The sequence below is a fragment of the Schistocerca cancellata genome, chromosome 4 (genome assembly GCF_023864275.1).
Source record: "Schistocerca cancellata isolate TAMUIC-IGC-003103 chromosome 4, iqSchCanc2.1, whole genome shotgun sequence".
NCBI lineage: Eukaryota > Metazoa > Arthropoda > Insecta > Orthoptera > Acrididae > Schistocerca > Schistocerca cancellata.
Genome location: NC_064629.1, coordinates 724,585,160 through 724,607,471, shown reverse-complemented (window position 1 = coordinate 724,607,471; position 22,312 = coordinate 724,585,160). Strand labels below are relative to the sequence as shown.

The window sequence follows — 22,312 nt, the reverse complement described above, 5'->3', positions numbered from 1 at the left end:
ATTCCTGAGGTACGCATAAAATATCATCCGAAATTGTGCTTAAAGCATTCTCTGAAAATTATTTCGAGCAATTAGTTCATGAGCCCACGCGAATAGTAAACGGTTGTGGAAACACACTTGACCTCTTAGCAACAAATAATCCTGAGTTAATAGCCAGCATCAAAACCGATACAAGGATTACTGAACACAGTGTTGTCGTAGCGAGACTGAATATTGTAATCCCCAAATCCTCCAAAAATATACGAAAAATATACCTATTCAAAAAAGCAGATATAAATTCACTTAATGCCTTCCTGAGAGACAATCTCCACTCATTCCATATTAATAATATAAGTGTAGACCAGATGTGGCTGAATTCCATGAAACAGTATCGGCAGCAATTGAGAGATTTATACTAAATAAATTAACAAATGACGGAGCTGATCCTCCTTGATACACAAAACGGGTTAGAACACTGTAGCAGAAACAACGAAACAAACATGCCAAATTTAAACAGACGTAAAATGCCCAAGATTGGTGATCTTTTACAGACGCTCGAAATTTAGAGCGTACTTCAATGCGAGATGCTTATAACAGTTTCCACAACGAAACTTTGTCTCGAAACCTGGCAAAAAATCCAAAGAGATTCTGGTCGTATGCGGTTTTTCGCGGATGATGCTGTAGTATACAGAGAAGTTGCAGCATTAGAAAATTGCAGCGAAATGCAGGAAGATCTGCAGCGGATAGGCACTTGGTGCAGGGAGTGGCAACTGACCCCTAACATAGACAAATGTAATGTATTGCGAATACATAGAAAGAAGGATCCTTTATTGTATGATTATATGATAGCGGAACAAACACTGGTAGCAGTTACTTCTGTAAAATATCTGGGAGTATGCATACGGAACGATTTGAAGTGGAATGATCACATAAAATTTATTGTTGGTAAGGCGGGTGCCAGGTTGAGATTCATTGGGAGAGTCCTTAGAAAATGTAGTCCATCAACAAAGGAGGTGGCTTACAAAACACTCGTTAGTCCTGTACTTGAGTATTGCTCATCAGTGTGGGATCCGCACCAGGTAGGGTTGACAGAGCAGATAGAGAAGATCCAAAGATGAGCGGCGCGTTTCGTCACAGGGTTATTTGGTAAGCATGATAGCGTTACGGAGATGTTTAGCAAACTCAAGTGGCAGACTCTGCAAGAGAGGCGCTCTGCATCGCGGTGTAGCTTGCTGGTCAGGTTTCGAGAGGGTGCGTTTCTGGATGAGGTATCGAATATATTACTTCCCCCTACTTATACCTCCCGAGAAGATCACGAATGTAAAATTAGAGAGATTCGAACGCGCACGGAGGCTTTCCGGCAGTCGTTCCTCCTGCGAACCATACGCGACTGGAACAGGAAAGGGAGGTAATGACAGTGGCACGTAAAGTGCCCTCCGCCACACACCGTTGCGTGGCTTGCGGAGTATAAATGTAGATGTAGATGTAGAAGTATGTTAGTAGCAAGAAACAATCAGTGCCTTCTGTGCGTGATAGCAATGGAGATACTACCGAAGGCAGTGCTGCCAAAGCAGATTTGCTAAACACAGCCTTTGGAAATGCCTTCACAAAAGAAGACGAAGTAAATATTCCAGAATTCGAATCGAGAACAGCTGCCAACATGAGTAGCGTAGAAGTAAATATCCTCGGAGTAGTAAAGCAACTTACATCACTTAATAAAAGTAAGTCTTCTGGTCCAGACTGTATACTAATTAGGTTCCTTTCGGAGCATGCTGATGCATTACCTCCATACTTAACAATCATATACAACCATTCGCTCGAAGAAAGATCCGTACCCAAAGACTGGAAAGTTGCACAGGTCACACCAATATTCAAGAAAGGCAGTAGGACTAATCCACTAAATTACAGGCCCATATCGTTAACGTCGATATGCAGCAGGAATAGGGAACATATATTGTGTTCGAATGTAATGAATTACCTCGAAGAAAACTGTTCAAATGGTTCAAATGGCTCTGAGCACTATGCGACTTAACTTCTGAGGTCATCAGTCGCCTAGAACTTAGAACTAATTAAACCTAACTAATCTAAGGACATCACACACATCCATGCCCGAGGCAGGATTCGAACCTGCGACCGTAGCAGTCCCGCGGTTCCGGACTGCGAAGAAAAACTGTCTATTGACGCAAGTCAACATGGGTTTAGAAAACATCGTTCTTGTGAAACACAACTATCTCTTTATTCAAATGAAGTATTGAGTGCTATTGACAAGGGATTTCAGATCGATTCCGTATTTCTGGATTTCCGGAATGCTTTTGACACTGTACCACACAAGCTGCTTGTAGTGAAATTGCGTGCTTATGGAATATCGTGTCAGTTATGTGACTGGATTTGTGATTTCCTGTCAGAGAGGTCACAGTTCGTAGTAACTGACGGAAAGTCATCGAGTAAAACAGAAGTGATTTCTGGCGTTCCCCAAGGTAGTGTTGTAGGCCCTTTGCTGTTCTTCATCTATATAAACGATTTGGGAGACAATCTGAACAGCTGTCTTCGGTTACTTGCAGATGACTCTGTCGTTTATCGACTAATAAAGTCATCAGAAGATCAAATCAAGGCGCAAAACGATTTAGAGAACATATCTGAATGGTGCAAAAAGTGGCAGTTGACCCTAAATAACGAAAAGTGTGAGGTCATTCACATGAGTGCTAAAAGGAATCCGTTAAACTTCGGCTACACGATAAATCAGTCTAATCTGAAGGCCGTAAATTAAATAATTACCTAGGTATTACGATTACAAACAACTTAAATTGGAAAGAACACAAAGAAAATGTTGTGGGGAAGGCTAACCAAAGACGTTTTATTGGCAGGACACTTAGAAAATGTAACAGATCTACTAAGGAGACTGCCTACACTACGCTTGTCCGTCCTCTTTTAGAATACTGCAGCGCGGTATGGGATCCTTACCAGATAGGACTGATGGAGTACATCGAAAAAGTTTAAAGAAGGGCAGCACGTTTTGTATTATCGCGAAATATTGGAGAGAGTGTCACAGAAATGATACAGGATTTGGGCTGGACGTTATTAAAAGAAAGGCGTTTTCCGTTGCGACGGAATCTTCTCACGAAATTCCAATCACCAACTTTCTCCTTCGAATGCGAAATTATTTTGTTGACACCGACATACATAGGGAGAAACGGTCACCACGTTAAAATAACGGAAATCAAAGTTCGTACGGAAAGATATAGGTTTTCGTTCTTTCCCAGCGCTATATGAAATTGGAATATGGAGAATTGTGAAGGTGGTTCGATGAACGGTCTGCCAGACACTTAAATGTGATTTGCAGAGTCATGTAGATGTAGAATATTTATGATAAAAATGTCGTTGACTAGTCTTATAGAGGTCTTAGTCAGACAGAGTGTGATTATGACCAACTGCACAAGATACCTGATGAGCCTATTGCCCGCATCTCATGGTCGTGCGGTAGCGTTCTCGCTTCCCACGCCCGGGTGCCCGGGTTCGATTCCCGGCGGGGTCAGGGATTTTCTCTGCCTCGTGATGGCTGGGTGTTGTGTGCTGTCCTTAGGTTAGTTAGGTTTAAGTAGTTCTAAGTTCTAGGGGACTGATGACCATAGATGTTAAGTCCCATAGTGCTCAGAGCCATTTGAACCATTTGAACCTGACGAGCCAAAACACTGTGAGCAGTGCCCACCCAGAGAAAGGAAAGTATACAAGGTATTAAAAAATAGTTCAGATTTTGAGAGGTGGTAGTATGGACCAAAAGACGACAAAAATGTCCAGTAAACACTGGCTCTAAAATGCACTGATGAGTTGTAAGCACTTGTTCGTATTCTCTAGTGTTAAACACAGCTCTTCTACTGCAAGCTGCATTATTGTCCATGGACACAGCATACAGTAAAAATCTGTTAGTGTTGTTGTAGTTAACAATATTCACAGTTTGTGGTAAGTGCTACGCATATATTAGTTCTAGTTGATAAATTCACGAAATTATTTTGCATTGTAGTTTTATCTGTGCACTTAATAACGTAATGGCAGCCTGTTATTCCACGCTAGTAATGGCAAACATGATCTCCTGTTATGCTGACAAGTGGGAGGAACCGCCGAGCCCGTGTCCCCTATGCTGAAAAATGTTCAGAACGCAGGGTACATCTGCACAATTATACAGCAATCTTTTCCAGTGTGATTCCCTAAAAGGTCGGAAGGAAGCATGTCTTATTATGAGCGGACACCATATGGAGGACCTCCTTTAGCAATGGCTCACAAGTGTAGGTGGTATGTAATAGCAAGCAGATTACATTAGAAGCCCTGCTGTTTCACAGTAACAGAATAACGTGTTCTCATTTGGTTACTGTACTCTGTATGTCTTTCGTAATCGGAAAGAGCTTGCACTAGAAGAGACGTGTTTCTCAGTAGCGAAGATGAACAAGTTTTCATACCTCGGAGGGTATGCATAAGAGCCCATATTTACTGGACAATTATTTCTTGTTTTGGTCCATACTACCACCTCTCAGAGTATGGAATACATCATTAACACCCTACATAAGCGGAGCAGAAATGAATGAGGATTCATTCTACCGACGGTACGAGCCGCTAATGAGAGAATCCACTGACATTCGCAACGGGCATATTGTTATGGCGCGGAGCCTGGTAACAAGCGTCTCGTAAACGGCCAGCTGATCGGCTGTTCGCATGCTACTTCCGTGAGCATTTCTGGGAAGTGGTTGAAGAGCGGTGAAACCACGAGTGTCGGACGTCCACGCCTCATGACAGGACGTCCAGATCGGTGGTTTTTCCACTCCTTGATGCAGTACAGACGACGATCTCTGATAGGTCCAGCGCACATTGTTAGACGTGGGGCAACACAGCAAACGTTCCTATGTTGACCGAACGACATCGTCAGTTACGAATGCAGTGGGTCCGAAATCCTCGAGATAGGACCGTGGAGCAGCGGAAACATGTTGTCTGGTGGCATAAACCACGTTTCTTCTTACACCAGGTCGATAGCCGTGTCAGGATATGGCGTCACGCAGGGGAAGACTGCTCGAGACATGCACAGTGCCACGCAAGCAGGCTGGCGAGGGCGATATTATGCTATGGAGCATTTCCTGGTCTTCAGTGGGACCTATGGTAGTGATCTAGTGCACCATGATAGCTGCGAACTGCGTGAACATTATTGTGGACTACCTGCATTTCTTCATGGCTCTGAGCACTATGGGACTTAATTTCTGAGGTCATCGTCTCCCGGGGTGGCGGAGCGGATCTAGGCCCTATAATCTGGAACCGCGTGATCGCTACGGTCGCAGGTTCGAATCCTGCCTCGGGTATGGGTGTGTGTGGTGTCCTTAGGTTAGTTAGGTTTAAGTGGTTCTAAGTTCTGGGGGACTGATGACCTTAGAATTCAAGTCCCATAGTGCTCAATGCCATTTGAACCATTTCTGAGGTCATCAGTCCCCTAGAACTTAGAACTACTTAAACCTAACTAACCTAAGGACGTCACACACATCCATGCCCGAGGCAGGACTCGAACCTGCGACCGTAGCAGTCGCGCGGTTCCAGACTGTAGCGCCTAGAACCGCTCGGCCACTCTGGCCGTCGCCGGCCGGTGTGGCCGAGCGGTTCTAGGCGCTACAGTCTGGAACCGCGCGACCGCTACGGTCGCAGGTTAGAATCCTGCCTCGGGCATGGATGTGTGTGATGTCCTTAGGTTAGTTAGGTTTAACTAGTTCTAAGTTCTAGGGGACTAATGACGTCAGAAGTTGAGTCCCATAGTGCTCAGAGCCATTTGAACCACTCTGGCCGTCCATTTCTTGATGCTTGATACTTTCCCCGACAGCGATGGCATCTTCTAGCACGAAAACTGTCCTTGTCACAAGACTAGAATCGTGCTACAGTGGTTTGAGGAGCATGGTAGTGAATCCATGCTGATGTCTTGGGCACCAGATTCTCCTGTCTCTACACAACGGAACGTATCAGAGACGGGCCAACTCCACGCTCACAGCCACCGGTCCATAATTTACGGGAATTGCATGGCATGTATGTAAAAATGTGGCGCCACGTTCACACGAAAACAAACCAGAGACCTGTCGAATCCATGCCATGCAGAACAGCTTCTGCATTGCTTTCCATAGGTGGACCGACACACTTTTAAGTAGATGGACATAATCCATAAGGAGATTTTCACTCTGCAGCGCGGGTGTGCGCTGGTATGAAACTTCCTGGCAGATTAAAACTGTTTGCCGGACCGAGACTCCAACTTGGGACCTTTGCCTTTCGCGGGCAAGAGCTCTACCATCTGAGCTACCCAACCACGACTCATGACCCGTCCCCACAGCTTCAATTCTGCCTGTACCTCGTCTCCTACTTTCCACAGAAAATCTCTAGTGAACCTTGCAGAACTAGCACTCCTGGAAGAAAGGATACTGCGGAGACATGGCTGTGCCACAGCCTGGGGGATGTTCCCAGAATGAGATTTTCACTCTGCAGCGGAGTGTGCGCTGATATTAAACTTCATGGCAGATTAAAACTGTGTGCCGAACCGAAACTCCAACTCGGGACCTTTGCCGCCCGCGAAAGGCAAAGGTCTCGAGTTCGAGTCTCGGTCCGGCACACAGTTTTAATCTGCCAGGAAGTTTCAGATGGACATAATGTTTCGGCTCATCAGTGAATGTGGCTATGGCTCACAAAAACCGGCAAGTCCGTAAGCCGCAACGGCGAATTTCACTCTGTTATGAGGCACCCGATCAAACTGCACCGCCACCAATCTGGTACCGCTGCAGGAATGGTGGGCCATTCTCTTCCCAAAGAAAGTATTTTTTTGAAGACACGACATTCGTGATTCCCAATTTCAACGAAACATATACAGTGGCTGATCAAAACCATCTGCACAGCCCCATGTAATGCAATACTGACCACCAGGTGACACGAGGGGAGAGCCCGCCAGTATAAAAGGCGGCAAGAAATTCTTGTTGTCAGTAAACAATCAGTAACAGCAGAATGGGTTGGTGAGGAGAGCTCAGTGACTTCGGACATGGACTAATCATTGGATGTCACCCGAGTAACAAATCCATCACGAACATTTCAACCCCTGTAAAATTGCCGAAGTCGACTGTTGGTGATGTAAATGTGAAGTGGAAACGTGAAGGTACAGCCACAGCTAAACAAGACCAGGCAGATCTCATATATTGGAGGACATGGACCATCGAGCGGTTGTAAAATGTCGCATGCAATCAGAGGAAGGAACCATTCGTTAATTTCAAAGTGCTGCCAACAGTTCAGCTAGCACAATGACCGTGTGTAGCGAGTTGAAAAGTGCTCGAGCATCTCCTCGTAAGTCACACATTTCTGTAGTCAGTAGCAGCCAACACTTGAGATGATGTAAATAGCGAAGTCACTGGATAGTGGACGATTGAAAACGAGTGATTTGGAGTGACGAATCACGCAGTACTCTATGACAATCCGATGGAAGGTTTGGGTTTGACGAATGCATGGAGGACATTACCTGCCGTCATGTGTAGTGCCAATAGTGAAGTACAGAGGAAGTGGTGTTACGGTATGGGGGTGTTTCTCCTGCTTAGTATGTAGTCCCCTCACTGCGCTTAAGAAAACTCTAAATTCGGAAAGAGATGAACACGTTTTACAACAGTGTGTACTATAAACAGTAGAGGAACCGTTTGGAGAGGATGATTGTTTATATCACCACGACAGTGCATACCATAAAGCAGCATACGTGAGGTAATCGTTTTTGGACAATAACATTCCTGAAATGGACTGGTATGCCCAGAGTCCCGACCTGAACCCAGTGGAACACATTTGGGCTGAGTAAGAACGTCGACTTCGCTCCATACCCCATCGCCCAACATTACTACCTTCTCTGGTTTTAGTTCTTGAGAGAGAATGGGCTCCATTTAGTCCACAGACATTCAGCCACCACATTGAAAGTCTCTCCAGCAGAGTTCACGCCATCGTAAAGATGGACAGTGGATTCACTCCATATTGTATGTTGTATGTTAACCGGGGGGCCTAGAAACGACGGAGAGGCTCCGTCCCCGCCGCAGCCGCTGTGGTCCACAACCCCACGACGACTGCTGCAGTCCACTTCACCCCTCCGCCGCCCCACACCGAACCCACGATTATTGTGCGGTTCGGCCCCCGGTGGACCCTCCCAGGGAACGTCTCACACCAGACGAGTGTAACCCCTATGTTTGCGTTGTAGAGAAAGGGTGGTGTACGCGTACGTGGAGAACTTGTTTGCACGGCAATCGCCGACGAAGTGCAGCTTAGGCGGAATAAGGGGAACCAGCCCGCATTCGCCGAGGCAGATGGAAAACCGCCTAAAAACCATCCACAGACTGGCCGGCTCACCGGACCTCGTCACAAGTCCGCCGGGCGGATTCGTGCCGGGGACCAGGCGCTCCTTCCCGCTCCGGAAAGCCGTGCGTTAGACCGCTCGGCTAACCGGGCGAGATCACTCCATATTAGTGTCCACTAACAGGTGTCCAAATACTTACGATATGATAGTGTTCAATTCGGCTACTTTAAAATGCAGTATAAAGAAAACCATTTCACCTATCTGGCTATCACTAGACTTACATTACTGGCGAACATGTAAAACAATATTTTGGTCTCAACTTCATATGTGTGTCAGGGTGAAACATTATCTGCTCCCGCTGGCACAAAAAAATCTGAGTTGCCCGCAGCGCTAGAAATGGTTTATTTTACTTGACAGAAGTATTGTTTTGCAGATGGACTGGGATCCGGACGCGGTGCTGGCAGCGGTGCGCGGCCTCCCAGAGGCGGCGGAGCTGGCGGAGGAGGTGGCGGCCATGCGCACCGACCAGGACAGGGTCGCCCGCGTGCTCACGCTGCCCTGCCTCGCCGACCTCCAGTGCGTACCAACAGCGATGTATAAGGGGCGATCAAAAATATTCCGTTTCAGGGTGTTGTTGGAGTGTATGTGCGACGTAATGCAACTCAGAAGCGGATATACACTATGTGATCAAAAGTATCGGGCCACCTGGCTGAAAATTACTTACAAGTTCGTGGCGTCCTCCATCGATAATGCTGCAATTCAGTATGGTGTTGGCCCACCCTTAGCCTTCATGACAGCTTCCACTCCCGCAGGCATATGTTCAATCAGGTGCTGGAAGGTTTCTTGGGAAATCGCAGCCCATTCTTCACGGAGCGCTCCAATGAGGAGAGGTATCGATGTCGGTCGGTGAGGCCTGGCACGAAGTCAGCGTTCCAAAACATCCCAAAGGTGTTCTGCAGGATTCAGGTCAGGACTTTGTGCAGGCCAGTCCATTACAGGAATCATATTATCGTGTGACCATTCCGCCACAGGCCGTGCATTATGAACAGGTGCTCGATCGTCTTGAAAGATGGGATCGCCATCCCCAAATTGCTCTTCAACAGTGGGATGCAAGAAGGTGCTTAAAACATCAATGTAGGCCTGTGTTGTGATAGTGCCACGCAAAACAACAAGGGGTGCAAGCTCCCTCCACGAATAACACCACCGCCTCCAAATTTTACTATTGGCACTACACACGCTGGCAGATGACGTTCACCAGGAGTTCACCATACCCACACCCTGCCATTGGATCGCCACATTGTGTAATACGGTTTACCACTGTTCAGTCGTCCAATGTTTACACTCCTCACACCAAGCAAGGGATTCATTTGGCATTTACGGGCGCGATGTGTGGCTTATGAGCAGCTACTCGACCACGAAATCCAAGTTTTCTCACCTCCCGCCTAACTGTCGTAGTACTTGCAGTGGATCCTGATGCAGTTTGGAATTCCTGTGTGATGGTCTGGATAGATGTCTGCCTATTACACATTACGACCCTCTTCAACTGTCGGCGGTCTCTGTCAGTCGGCAGACGAGGTCGGCCTGTACGCTTTTGTGCTGTACGTGTCCCTTCACGTTTCCACTTCACTATCACATCGGAAACAGTGGACCTAGGGATGTTTGGGAGTGTGGAAATCTCACGTACAGACGTGTGACACAAGTGACAGCCGATCACCTGACCACGTTCGAAGTCCGTGAATTGTGCGGAGCGCCCCATTCTGCTCCCTCACGATGTCCAATGACTACTGAGGTCGCTGATGTGGAGTTCCTGGCAGTAGGTGGCAGCACAATGCACCTAATATGAAAAACTTATGTTTTTGGGGGTGTCCGGATAGTTTTGATCACATAGTGTATAAGCACTGACATATAGGCAGAGGACTGGTGTCGTATTCTTGTCCTTCAGACATGCGTACGGTAAATGCAAAAACGTTATCTATAATGACGTTGTCACCAAATGCATCCAAACGCTGCTGTTATTGTTTTCTTCCCTGCCGAAGAAAAACACTGGTAGACAACCATTGGAAAATGAAGAATATGTACGGGGCAGTAAGTCTATCGAAAACAAACGCTGTTGAATAGTGCACCAACTTCCATTACTGTTGCTCGTCGCCTCATCCATTACACTAAGTCAAGTGGAAAACACTCGAGCACCCGCCCTATAGTCTTGATCTCTTCCCATGCGATTACCACGCCTTCGCTCCCTTTAAAAAGGTTTCTTTACACAGCAGGACATGGTGTTTTATCAAATGGTTGTCTTAAGCCTGATAAGTCGGTGGGATGACTGCCTCAATGCTTACAGCGATTCTGCCTGATTGACATACCGGCTGTGGGCTGTACGGCCTTCAAATGGAAACTTTTTGATCACCCCTTATACCAGTCGCAGATCCACAGGGGGTTTCCTGAGGGTCATCACCCAACCCAAACACTATTTTAGTAGAAGTGTTTGCATATATATTTTTCATACATCAGTTTCCAAATTTCAACTTCCTCGTGTAGTGCAACATGCAGCGCATACATATTGCGAAACATGGAGGTGAGACAGACCCAGATGGAATTCGCGCGGCGGATTAAGGACCGTGGGTTTGTACACTGGCCAGACTGAGTGTAGTTTTTAGAGGTTTCCCATGCTCTTTTAGATGAATGGTGGGCTGGTCTCCGAAGTCCGCCTCAGAAAATGCGATGCATAATCAGTTAATATACGGCAATACACAAAACAAAGTTTACACGTTTCGCACCACTCCCGTCCTTTAGGTAACCTTGGCGACTGTGACGCTAGAAAGGGCGTCCAGGCACGATGTTACATACTACAGTAAAAATTTGTCAATCGGACCTTGTAGTAGACGACATCAGCGCCAGAGAAAAGAAGAAGAATTTCCAAATTTCATAGCTAACTTTTGGGTATAAATTATCGCGAAAATTAAAGTGCCTTGGAAATGGGAAAGAAATCTAGAAATTTCAATCTACGGGGTGTCCCAAAAAGATATATACACTCTTTTACTCATCCTTAGAAAGATACGGAAACAATTCAAAATTAAAAATAATGTGAAAAAATATGGAAACCAACCGTTTATCTAAATTGCTGACCACTACGGTCCAGACGCTGATGACGCTGATAGATGAAATTCAGCACGTTCCTAATCGTTGAAATTGGTATTTTTGGCTCATTCGTTTTCAGTGGCTGCTTTCAACTCATTGACTGTAGCTGATCTTGTGCTATAAATATTGTGCTTAACATTCCCGCATAGAAAATAATCCGTAGAGCTCAAATCTGGTGAGCGTGGTGCGTAGTCGTCGCTGCCTTTTCGTCTTATCCACCTGTTCGCTATGTTTCATCAAGGTAGGCCCTTACGTCGCGTTGGTAGTGGGGAGATCCTCCGTCCTGCTGGAAGTACCATTCTCCATCCCGAAACATCTCTTCAATGCGTGGCATGGCGTATTCCTGTAGTAGGCTCTCATAGGTTTCGCCAAAAAAGGAAGATCCAGTCAAACCAAATACTGATGTACCACACCACACTATAACTACTGGTAGATTCACATGGTATACCACCGTCACGTGAGGATTCTCAGCTGTCCAGTAGGTATACGTGTGACGATTAATCGAACCATTTAATTTAAAAGTGGGCTTATCACTCCAAATAATCTTGTGTGGGAATTGTGTGTCCTGCGCGCATCTTGCTTGATACTTCTCACAAAATTCAGTTCTCCGGTTATGATCATTCTCATTCAGACCGTGGAGTAATCTAGGAATAAAACTTTTCCATTGAACACGCTTCTATATGCGATGGACGCTCGTTTTAGAAACTCCTGTTTCATGATCCGCTTGCAGCACAGACTTTCCAGGAGATCGCTGAAACCTTTCGATGACTTCCCTTTCTCCTGTGGAGCCGGTGAATGATGGTGGTCCTCCGGAATGGTTCCTTTGGGCATTCTGAACAGCTCCCTCTTCCTCAAACTTATCTCACAGGCGAGTAATGGTGAGTCGCGTTGATGCATCTCATTGAAACTTCATTTTGAACTGTCTTTGCACTTCACTTGCGTTCTCAGTCTTCCAGCAGCACTTCAGAATGAAATTCCTTTGAGCAAGGTTCAGCTTCCCTCCAGCCATTTCTTCAAACCGTCTCACATGAAAAAGAAGAAAAGTACTGTAGCTATGAGTTGTAAAAGAGTGTGTACATTTTTAGGGACAACGTGTATATTTAACAAAGGATAGTTTTCATTTTCTTGACTGAGGGCCTAGCCTCGTGGATGGGCCTTCGACCTGACTCAGAACATTGCAGCCAGATAAAGGCGTACATTAACTGACTGGCCGTAGCTACAGTAAGCAACAGATTTTACGCGATTCATGAGTCCACAGGTAGAACTCCCAGACCATAGGAAGTTGATTAAGTAAAATAAAATGGGCAAGACCCTCCAGCAAGAAAACAAAAATAACAGAGAGTTTGACTTCACAAGCGCTGTACGACAAGGTAGAAAAGTCGCATTCCCATCATTTATACGCGCAGACAGCCGTAGTCTGCAGACCGCTGTTTACAATAGTAGTACTAACTGAAATGGTGAGTACTCTCTTCGATTTTAAACCGTTTAAATTATGACACTGTCAACGTTGTGAGAGCTTCTTGCTAATATAATTCTTAACTTAATTTGATCACATATGCAATTCTCAAATTTTTGGAAGAATGCCTTTCAGATACTTCTCTGACTTACAATTTTCTGGACATTATGTTTAAGTGATGTACTAAACGCTAATGTAAAAATTGTTACTACTACTATCATTATTATTTTAAGGTTTGAGTCATCTAAGGCCCACTCGCCAATTTCGACGCTACCATCTCCTTTGTTCTTCTTTCTTGTTCCTCCAGTTTTCTTTCATTTTCTCATTATGTTTACTTTTTCTCTCCTCAGACCATTTTGACCCTGTCTTCTTCACCCTCCTGCCTTGGAATCCTTCCATTTTCAACAGTTTCTTCTTAGAAATCTCTTTCTGTTGAGTCTTTTTCACTTATATTGTTTCTTTCTAAATCTTTCCTAACTTTTTGAGTCCTGGATATTGTTGATTCCTTGTCCCACAGATATTTAAAAACCTGTGTGATGAACCTGTTCCTGTTCGTTCTCTTTAAACGTCCAAAAAATAGCAGTCGCCTCTTCTGTATCGTTTCAATTATGATTTCTATGTTGCGGTATACTTCTTCATTATTTCTTTATTTCCATACACCTGTATTTCTTAGCGAACCGAGTATTTTTCGAGTGATTCTTCTTTCTAGGACTTCAAGTTTGTGAAATTTGTAATTCAATACTAAACATTCACTTGCATAAAGATATTCTGGTTTTACTACTGTGCTGTAGTGCTGTCTTTTCAAATCTTCAGACAGTGACCTTTTGTTGCAAATGTTCCTGATTATACCATATGCTCCCTCTATTATACGTACTCTTTCTTCTACAGCTAATTTTTCTAAGCCATTTTCCTGAATCATTTCTCCAAAATATTTAAATTTATTGACCTTCTTTATCTGTCTAATATCTGTTGCTAGGATTTCTGGAGTATTTTTATGTTTGCCACAATTTTTTTCAACAGAAATCATTATACCTGCTTTGTTAACTATTTTTCCTAACAGATAGATTTGTATTTCTGCATTTGTTAGGTTTTCCGAAAGAATGGCAAAATCATCCGCAAATCCTAGACAGTGAATTTTAGAACCATTATTCTTAGTTCCCAGTCTTATTGGTGATGGCTTATGTTCTTTAAATTTTTGTTTCCATTCTCATACTATTTTCAGCTGCCTTACACCCGTTTTTGTTTTGAATTCCTTAGATATTTCACCCCGAAACTTTACTTTTGGTGTCTGTGAGCGTTTCACTAATAAGGTTTGCTAGTTTAGATTTAATGCCAAATTCTCTGGTCACTTTATCCAGTGCTTCCTTATCAACCGAATCAAATGCCTTTTTAAAATCTATAAATATTACAACTGTGTCTTTAGAGTTTTTAAGTCTGTAACGGATTGTGGACTTGAGATTGAAAATCTGTTCTGAGTAAGATCTGCCCTTCCTAAATCCACTCCGATATTCTTCCACATGGCTATCAAGTGTTGCTTCTACGTGGTTTAGTAATATTGCTGAAAATATTTTATAACCCACTGGCAACATATATATATATCTCTGCAGTTATTTGAATCATGATTACCGCCCTTGTTGTTCAAAGGGTGGATAAGAGACACTTCCAGTCTTCTGGAATCTTTTTAGTTTCCTACATTTCTTCAAACATGATCTGAATGTTGGTTACAACTTTTGGTTGAGACATTTTTGTAAGTTCAGCTGTAATACGGTCTTCTTCACTGGATTTGTCGTTTTTCAGGGTATTTATTGCTTTTTTTTTTTTTTAAATTCCTTCAGCTGTGGTAGGTGGGAGATAGGTGGGAGACATGCTTCTGGGTTCCATGAAGATCTAGAAATTTTAGCTTACAGTTCGCTTCTTCAGAGTTCAACAGTTGTACAAATTACTTTCTTAGTATTTAACAGTTTTGGGTATGCTTAGACGTATTTTGCCATTTTCATTTCTGAAGCAAATACTTGGACCTTGGTAGCCCTTTTGATGATTTTTAAGCATCTGATAGAAATTCCAGAGTTATTTTCAACACAGCTGTTTTGTATGTCAAGAAGTGGTGACTTCTCAAAAGATCGCTTAGTACTCTTTATTATCCTTGTTGTTTCTTTCCCTTGCAGTTTAAACTCATCAAGATACTCAGTCTTTTCAGAACATTTCGATTTTTTCCACTGTTTCGTTCTTTCTGCAACTGCTTTTTCTCATGTTTTATTCCACCACACTTTCTTTATAATTTTTTTATCCAAATTCTTTCTTCGCTGACTGTTGATTTCTTTGGATAATTCTTCCCGTTTTCCTGATTTAACTATTTTAATTTCTTCTTGAAAATGTTTTATCGTCTCTTTTGTGATGTTGAGCTAGTCTGTATTATATTTAATCAATTTTTGCTGCCTCTTTTGGTTTTTATTAGGGCGAATTTTCAGTTTAATTTTAGTCAGGTAATGATCAGAGCCAAATTCCCTGTTTCTTGTTACTTTTACATTCATGATTTCTTTAATATTTCTATGAGAAATAGCCACGTGATCTAACATTAATTCCCCTAATATTATATTTGGAAATATCAATGTTTTTGCTTTTCTTGGCAGTTTTTTGAAGGAAGCTGACATTAACTTCAACTGAAATGTTTTACAAAGATTGCCATTTTTGTTCGTTCTTTTATGGGCTGGATATTGCGACGGTACCTAATAGTAACTGCTGAATAGTTTCTCTTCTGAACAGCAGCCCATACGAGCAGACCAGTTGCGACTTTGCCTGATATTGCTCGTACCTTAGGCACTTGTGCTAAGCACGTCTTCGTTTAAAAAGAATAGCCCCATGTAGTCATAGGGTCGAACCGCACACGCCTACTCTCATGCCCCGCAGCTAATTCGCTGCAAATAATAACCTGCAGCTATGATCCTGCAGTAAGATAATCTATGCATTGGCTACAATGGCGAGCTAGTAAAATGCACAGAAATATAAAATAATAGATAAACGAGTAATTTGATAAAAAAGGTTCTGTCATAACGTCTGTAATTGATGAAGACAATAGAGAATTATGTTGAATAATGTATATTCAAGAAAGAACATCTCAAACAAACGAGAAGTGGTCCTACGATATTCAGTTAAAATACAGACAGAAAATACCCTTATCAAATGCAGTAAAGTTGCAGTGGGCGCCTTACGGGAATGGTAGCAAAATCTCCAAACCGAGTAGTCATCAAGTCTATTTCGTGATCACAATACACGAAGGATTCACCAGCTCAAAATAGTTCAGAGCTCAGCATAATTATTCACAAATTATCACAAGCTGTACGAAGAATAGTAACTCATGTTCTGTCTATTCGAAAGCGGAAAACGTTAAGTGTCTAACTCTGGAGTACATTCAGAACTTTCGAATTATAAAGTCCCTTCACAGCACAGAATCGAACCCCTCTACTATCGAATCACGCTCGTTATCATACGCAGGTCTGCCTTGTTCCTGCACTCGACAACAAGTGTCCAGAATCACTCCCCTAAACGCTCCACTCGGAAGTTCCAGCCTCCATTTGACTCCAGCAGTGTTCCGCCACTGTCCAATTCTCTTTGTCTGAAGGCCATCCCTACCAAAAATACATCGTGCTCAAGCCCTACAGATGTGATGTGATTCAGATTGACCACTTTCCGGACTAACCTAATATAGTACAACAATATTTAAATAAGGAATGTCAGAAACATTCTGTTACACTCAGATCATTTACAATAAATATAAGTAGTAGTTGGTTCATAAATAAACAAGGCAGTACTCTTCGCAAGTGCGCTCAGGTTAAATGACTACAGATTGTCGCTAAGTATTATTTGAACAATTATTTATGCCTGCTTGTCAGAGGCGTCTTTTGGAACTCTTTACAAAAGTGGTGTCAGCGAACACAAGCGACTGACCACTTTTAAATTAGCACAGTACTTGCAAGCAAGGTTTAAGTAAATTTACTGGCAAACCAGTAAACTATTCATGAAATAAACACACAAGTATAACAAAATATGAGGTATTCATGCTGCATTAATTTGCTCTGTAAATGTGGGGAATAAAATGTTCTGACAAATATTTGTATAATGAAGGAAATGCAAAAGCGTCGTAAATCAATAAATAAAACAGAGACAGACACGTAGTTTTCAGGGATGTTTGCTGTAGTGCAATTTTATCACCTGAGATACCGTTTGTTGAAATAGCACGAAGTGATTAAAAGTTATTAATTCAGGGTTTCATTATGTAAATGTTTATTCATTGTGAAATATTAACTTCTGCAGTTTTAAAGACATTATTATGCCTTTGGATGTGCCTCATTTTTCGGAGACCGCAGATGTATGCACATTTGCGCTAATATCTGACTGCGAGTTATTGTCGAATCTCAAAGAGCTGTAACTTAGCCCTCTTTAAGATTTTCTTACACTTCCCCATTTCCCGCAGCATCCCATGCACAAAGGACCTGCGAGTAACAGCCGTCCAGATTCGCAGCTTCGAGATTTTCCCCACATCCGGTCCGTTGCTAACGAACGTTGCTCGCCCGGTGCGGCAGTAGCGGCCCGCGCCGCCCCGTCGTGATGATGCTGGTGATACTTGGTTTCTACGGCGCTTAACTACGTGGTTATCAGCGCCACTAGAAGTTCCCAATGTTTCCACTGTGCAGTATCACCACTTTTTCCGAATGATGACGAAATGATGAGGACAACACAGACACCCAGTCGGGTATCGAACACGGGACCTCATGGTCCAGAGGCTGTAACGCTAGCTAATAGAGCACGGCCGCGTCATGCTTTCGGGCCTGCGGCTGCACAACTGCGCAAACAAATTCACCTTACCTTGTACGAATTCTAGGCGGACGACTAGCTCGCCTACATACGTGTAACGTTACAATATTCTCCTACTGTTTTTCGAAAAGTTTATTCCACCCCTATTTGTGTGCTTAAAATTCCCCAGTACTACCACAACATTTGATTTTGGAATTTTTAATATTTCGTCTTTAATAGTTCCCAGAACGCAGCTACGTTACTCGGATTTCTCTTATTGTCAACATTAATTGGAGCACCGCAGTTAACAAATGTACATACACTGAAGCGCCAAAGAAACTGGTACATGCATGTGTATTCAAATACAGAGATATGTAAACAGGCAGAATACGGCGCTGGGGTCGGTAACGCCTATATAAGGAAACAGGTGTCTGGCGCGGTTGTTAGATCGGTTACTGCTACTACAAACGCAGGTTATTAAGATTTAAGTGTGTTGGAACGTAGTGTTACAGTCGGCGCACGAGCGATGAGACACAGCATCTCCGAGGTAACGATGAAGTGGGGATTTTCCCGTACTACCATTTCACGAGTGTACCGTGAACATCAGGAGTCCGGTAAAACATCAAATCTCCGACATCGCTGCGGCCGGAAAAAGATCCTGCAAGAAAGGGACCAACGACGATTGAAGAGAATCGTTCAGCGTGACAGAAGAGCAGCCCTTCCGCAAATTGCTGCAGATTTCAATACTGGGCCATCAACAAGTGTCAGCGTGCGAACCATTCAACGAAACATCAAGGCGAACTCGTGTACTCATGATGACTGCACGACACAAAGCTTTACGCCTCGCCTGGACTCGTCAACACCGACATCATTGGCCTGTTGATGACTGGAAACATGTTGCCTGGTCGGACGAGTCTCGTTCCAAATTGTATCGAACGGATGGACGTGTCTGCGTATGGAGACAACCTCATGAATCCATAGACCCTACATGGCATCAGGGGATTGTTGAATCCGTTGGAGGCTCTGTAATGGTGTGGGGCGTGTGCAATTGGAGTGATATGGGGCCCCTAATTCGTCTAAATACGACTCTGACTGGTGACACGTACGTAAGCATCCTATCTGATCACCTGCATCCATTCATATACATTGTGCATTCCGAAGGACTTGCGCAATTCCAGCAGGACAGTGCGACACCGCTTACTTCCAGAATTGCTACAGAGTTGCTCCAGGAACACTTCTGAGTTTAAACAATTCCACTTGTCACCAAACTCCCCAGACATGAACATTATTGAGCATATCTGGGATGCCTTGGAATGTGCTGTTCAGAAGAGATTTCCACCCGCTCGTACTCTTACGGATTTGTGGACAGCCCTGCAGGATTCGTGGTGTCAGTTCCCTCCAGCACTACTTCAGACATTAGTCGAGTCCACGCCACGTCGTGTTGCGGCACTTCTGCGTGCTCGCGGGGCTCTACACGATATTAGGCAGGTGTATCTGTTTCTTTGGATCTTCAGTGTATACTTTTTACTTATGCATTTCGCTGTGATAAGTGACAGTCTTTCTGAATTGGATTTGGATTCTGTAATGTTAACTTCTAAATTTTTATGAATATATATGGCAGTATCAAGTACTGGCATTTCATAATTTTTATTGTTGCTTTGCCCTTAAAAATTCTGCGGTTTTTTGTTTCTGTAACGTTTTCGTCCTAAAATTTTGTTTCTTGTACTGTTAAAATTTGTATTTTATGCTTATTACGAGTGTTTCAATTTCTTTCTATTTACCAATTTTTAGTAACGGAGTTTACATTCTAGGTGCCTGCGAAGAATTTCCTTGTGAACCTTAGGTCCCGATGCATTGCATAAAGCAATGATGGACTCCTCTTTCGAGTTGCCATCTGGTGTTATGCTTACTTTTAGCAGACTTTCCATTCTGAAATTGTACATTATACATGACAGGAAATAAATTCCAAGATAAGATCGGATTGTTAGTCCGAAATGATTATTTTTGATGGTTTTCTCCATTAGGTTCTTCCGTTCTCTCTGCCGTTTGGAGCAGGATTCATCTTCCACCTTTGAGACCGTTGACAGGGTTTCACCTATAACCCTAGGCAGTGTGCTACCATCCGGAGCCAGATTGACCCAGAGATTTTTTTACGAGGTGTTACTCCTCCCCTTTGTCCTTCCTCACGACTCGCGAGATGAGGCTCCGGCGTTGGGACCAGTAGCGGTCGAGTTTATTATTATTATATTCAAACATTTAAGGGGGGTATGACATCAAACGGGCCGACTCCGAGAAGTAGAGGCACCACAGGACATTTTAATTTGCACTGTCTATACTTTTACAAATAAATTCATAAAACTTTGTCAGAACGACCAGGAAGGATTCAGGATTCACAATCATAGCAGTGGAAGTTCAAAAACACGAAAAAATAATATTTTTTAAATATGAAATTTCATGATTTTTTTTCACTTACTGTTGGCTGCATTTGTTGCTATAGGTACACTTTTCTTCATAAATAAGAGAGAGTCTTCGATGAATTTAGCGCAGCTTACAAACCATACTTACAGGTGCATGAAATTCTAGAATTTATTTAATCTATGGAAAAATGAATGGGCTGTTACGTTTTAAACTTTGTGTTTAGAAAAACTCGAATTTTATAGTTAATTATCTCAATTTTTACCACAGTTTTTAACAGATTTGGGAAATTCTAGAGTTTCATACACCTGTAAGTATGGTTTGTATGCTGTGAAAAATTCATCGAAGAATCTCTCTTACTTAGGAAGAAAAGTGTAGCTACAGCAACAAATGCAGCCAATACCAAGTGAAAAAATGATGAAATTTCACATGGAAAAAAATTTGTTTTGTTATGTTTTTGAACTTCCTCTGTTATGGGTGTGAATCCTGAATCTTCCTGGTCATGCTAACAAAGTTTAATGAATTTATTTGTAAAAGTATAGACAGTGTAAATTAAAATGTCCTGTAGTGCCTCTCCTGCTCCAAGTCGGCCCGTTTCACGTCCTACCCCCCTTAATATATTTTATTTTTATTATTATATCTGAAGAAGTAGAATGGTTTAAATACCTATCGTTAGTAGTAAATAAGAGAAATGATGAGAAATATGAAATGTAAGCGACGACCAAAGCTGCACGCCGGTGGGTCTTATTCACCCAACAAATTACTGACAGACAAATTTTTTTTCTAGAGGAACCAAAATAATGATACATAAAACTATTAAAAAATCAGTGTTACTCTATTGGGCAGAAATATAAACTATAGATAAGTGTACAGACAGTAAGCTAAAGGAGTTCTAAAATAAAATCCTATGGAAGATGTGGTTCAAATGGCTCTGAGCACTATGGGACTTAATATCTGTGGTCATCAGTTCCCTAGAACTTAGAACTACTTAAACCTAACTAACCTAAGGACATCACACACATCCATGCCCGAGGCAGGATTCGAACCTGCGACCGTAGCGGTCGCTCGGTTCCAGACTGTAGCGCCTAGAACCGCTCGGCCAGTTCGGCCGGCCTGTGGAAGATGTCTGAACCAGTTTGTGAGAGAGGAGAATGGCGAAGAAGAAGGAACTAGAAGCTCGAGACTGAATATAATGAACCAGACTGAGATGGGCCAGCCACATCTATCGAAGAAAGGAGAGATCAAGGCAGATAGAAGTGTCAGAGAAGAAACACTGAAGAACGAACACCTTTAGGCAAACCGAAAATAATATGGCCACGGAACTTCAGATACTTGTAGGAACAGAAGGCTGTCTAGGAGGCTACTTGACTGCAGTTTGTAGAGCAAGGAGAAAAAGTAAGTATTATTCTTAAAATCGTAGGAATTTTTGTATGCTAAAAGTGAGCGGAACGGCAAATTATATTTGTTTTGTGCGGTTGGGGGTGGGGCAGAGTGAGGAGAGGGCGACTGGGGGCGGGGGGGGGGGGGGGGGGGGAGGACAAAACAAACGGTGACCCTTGCACGACAGAACCGAACTCTGGATCCACGCTTGTACGATACCTATGAGGACGTGCTGAAAAGTAACGCCTCCTAATTTTTATGTGAAAACTTTCAAAGCTTTTTAAATATAGCAAACGATATTAAATTTCTGCATCTTGATTCTATATATTTGCAGCCATCTGACGGTAGAGGGCTCCGAATTGTAGTGTGTTAACGTAGTGGTGTGCAACGTAACTGTGTTGGTGCGCGATCAACATCGTGCTGTAATCTACTTTCGAAATCGAAGAGTTCATCCACATCGAACACCTTTTCCTTCAGCATGACAATGCCCACACCGCACACGAGTGCTGCGATATCTGCAACAACCCAACGCTTAGGGTTCACTGTCATCCATCATTCTCCATACAGTCCCGACTTCATTACATCTGACTTTCATCTGTTTCCAAAACTTAAAGGACACTTTCGAGGGCTTCACTTTGACAGTGACGAAGCGGTACAAGCAGAAGTAAGGTTTCGGCTCCATCAACAAAGTCAAAGATTCAACAATGACAGTATCAACTGACTGGCATCTCGTTGCGAGAAATTTGTTCGCCGCCAGGGTGACTATGCTGAGGAATAAATATGTTGTTGTTGTGGTCTTCATTCAGACGACAGGTTTGCTGCTACTTTCCATG

The 22,312-nt window shown here is 43.2% G+C and overlaps 1 protein-coding gene across 1 annotated transcript in view; it reads left to right on the top strand.

The window, feature by feature from the left end:
• The window catches only part of LOC126183787 (SET and MYND domain-containing protein 4-like), a 187,201-nt gene that overhangs the window by 17,826 nt on the left and 147,063 nt on the right, over positions 1-22,312 (top strand). The window contains exon 2 of the mRNA XM_049926026.1: positions 8,736-8,878. Within this exon, the coding sequence (XP_049781983.1) occupies positions 8,736-8,878 (143 nt within the window). The remainder of the gene's footprint in view (positions 1-8,735; positions 8,879-22,312) is intronic.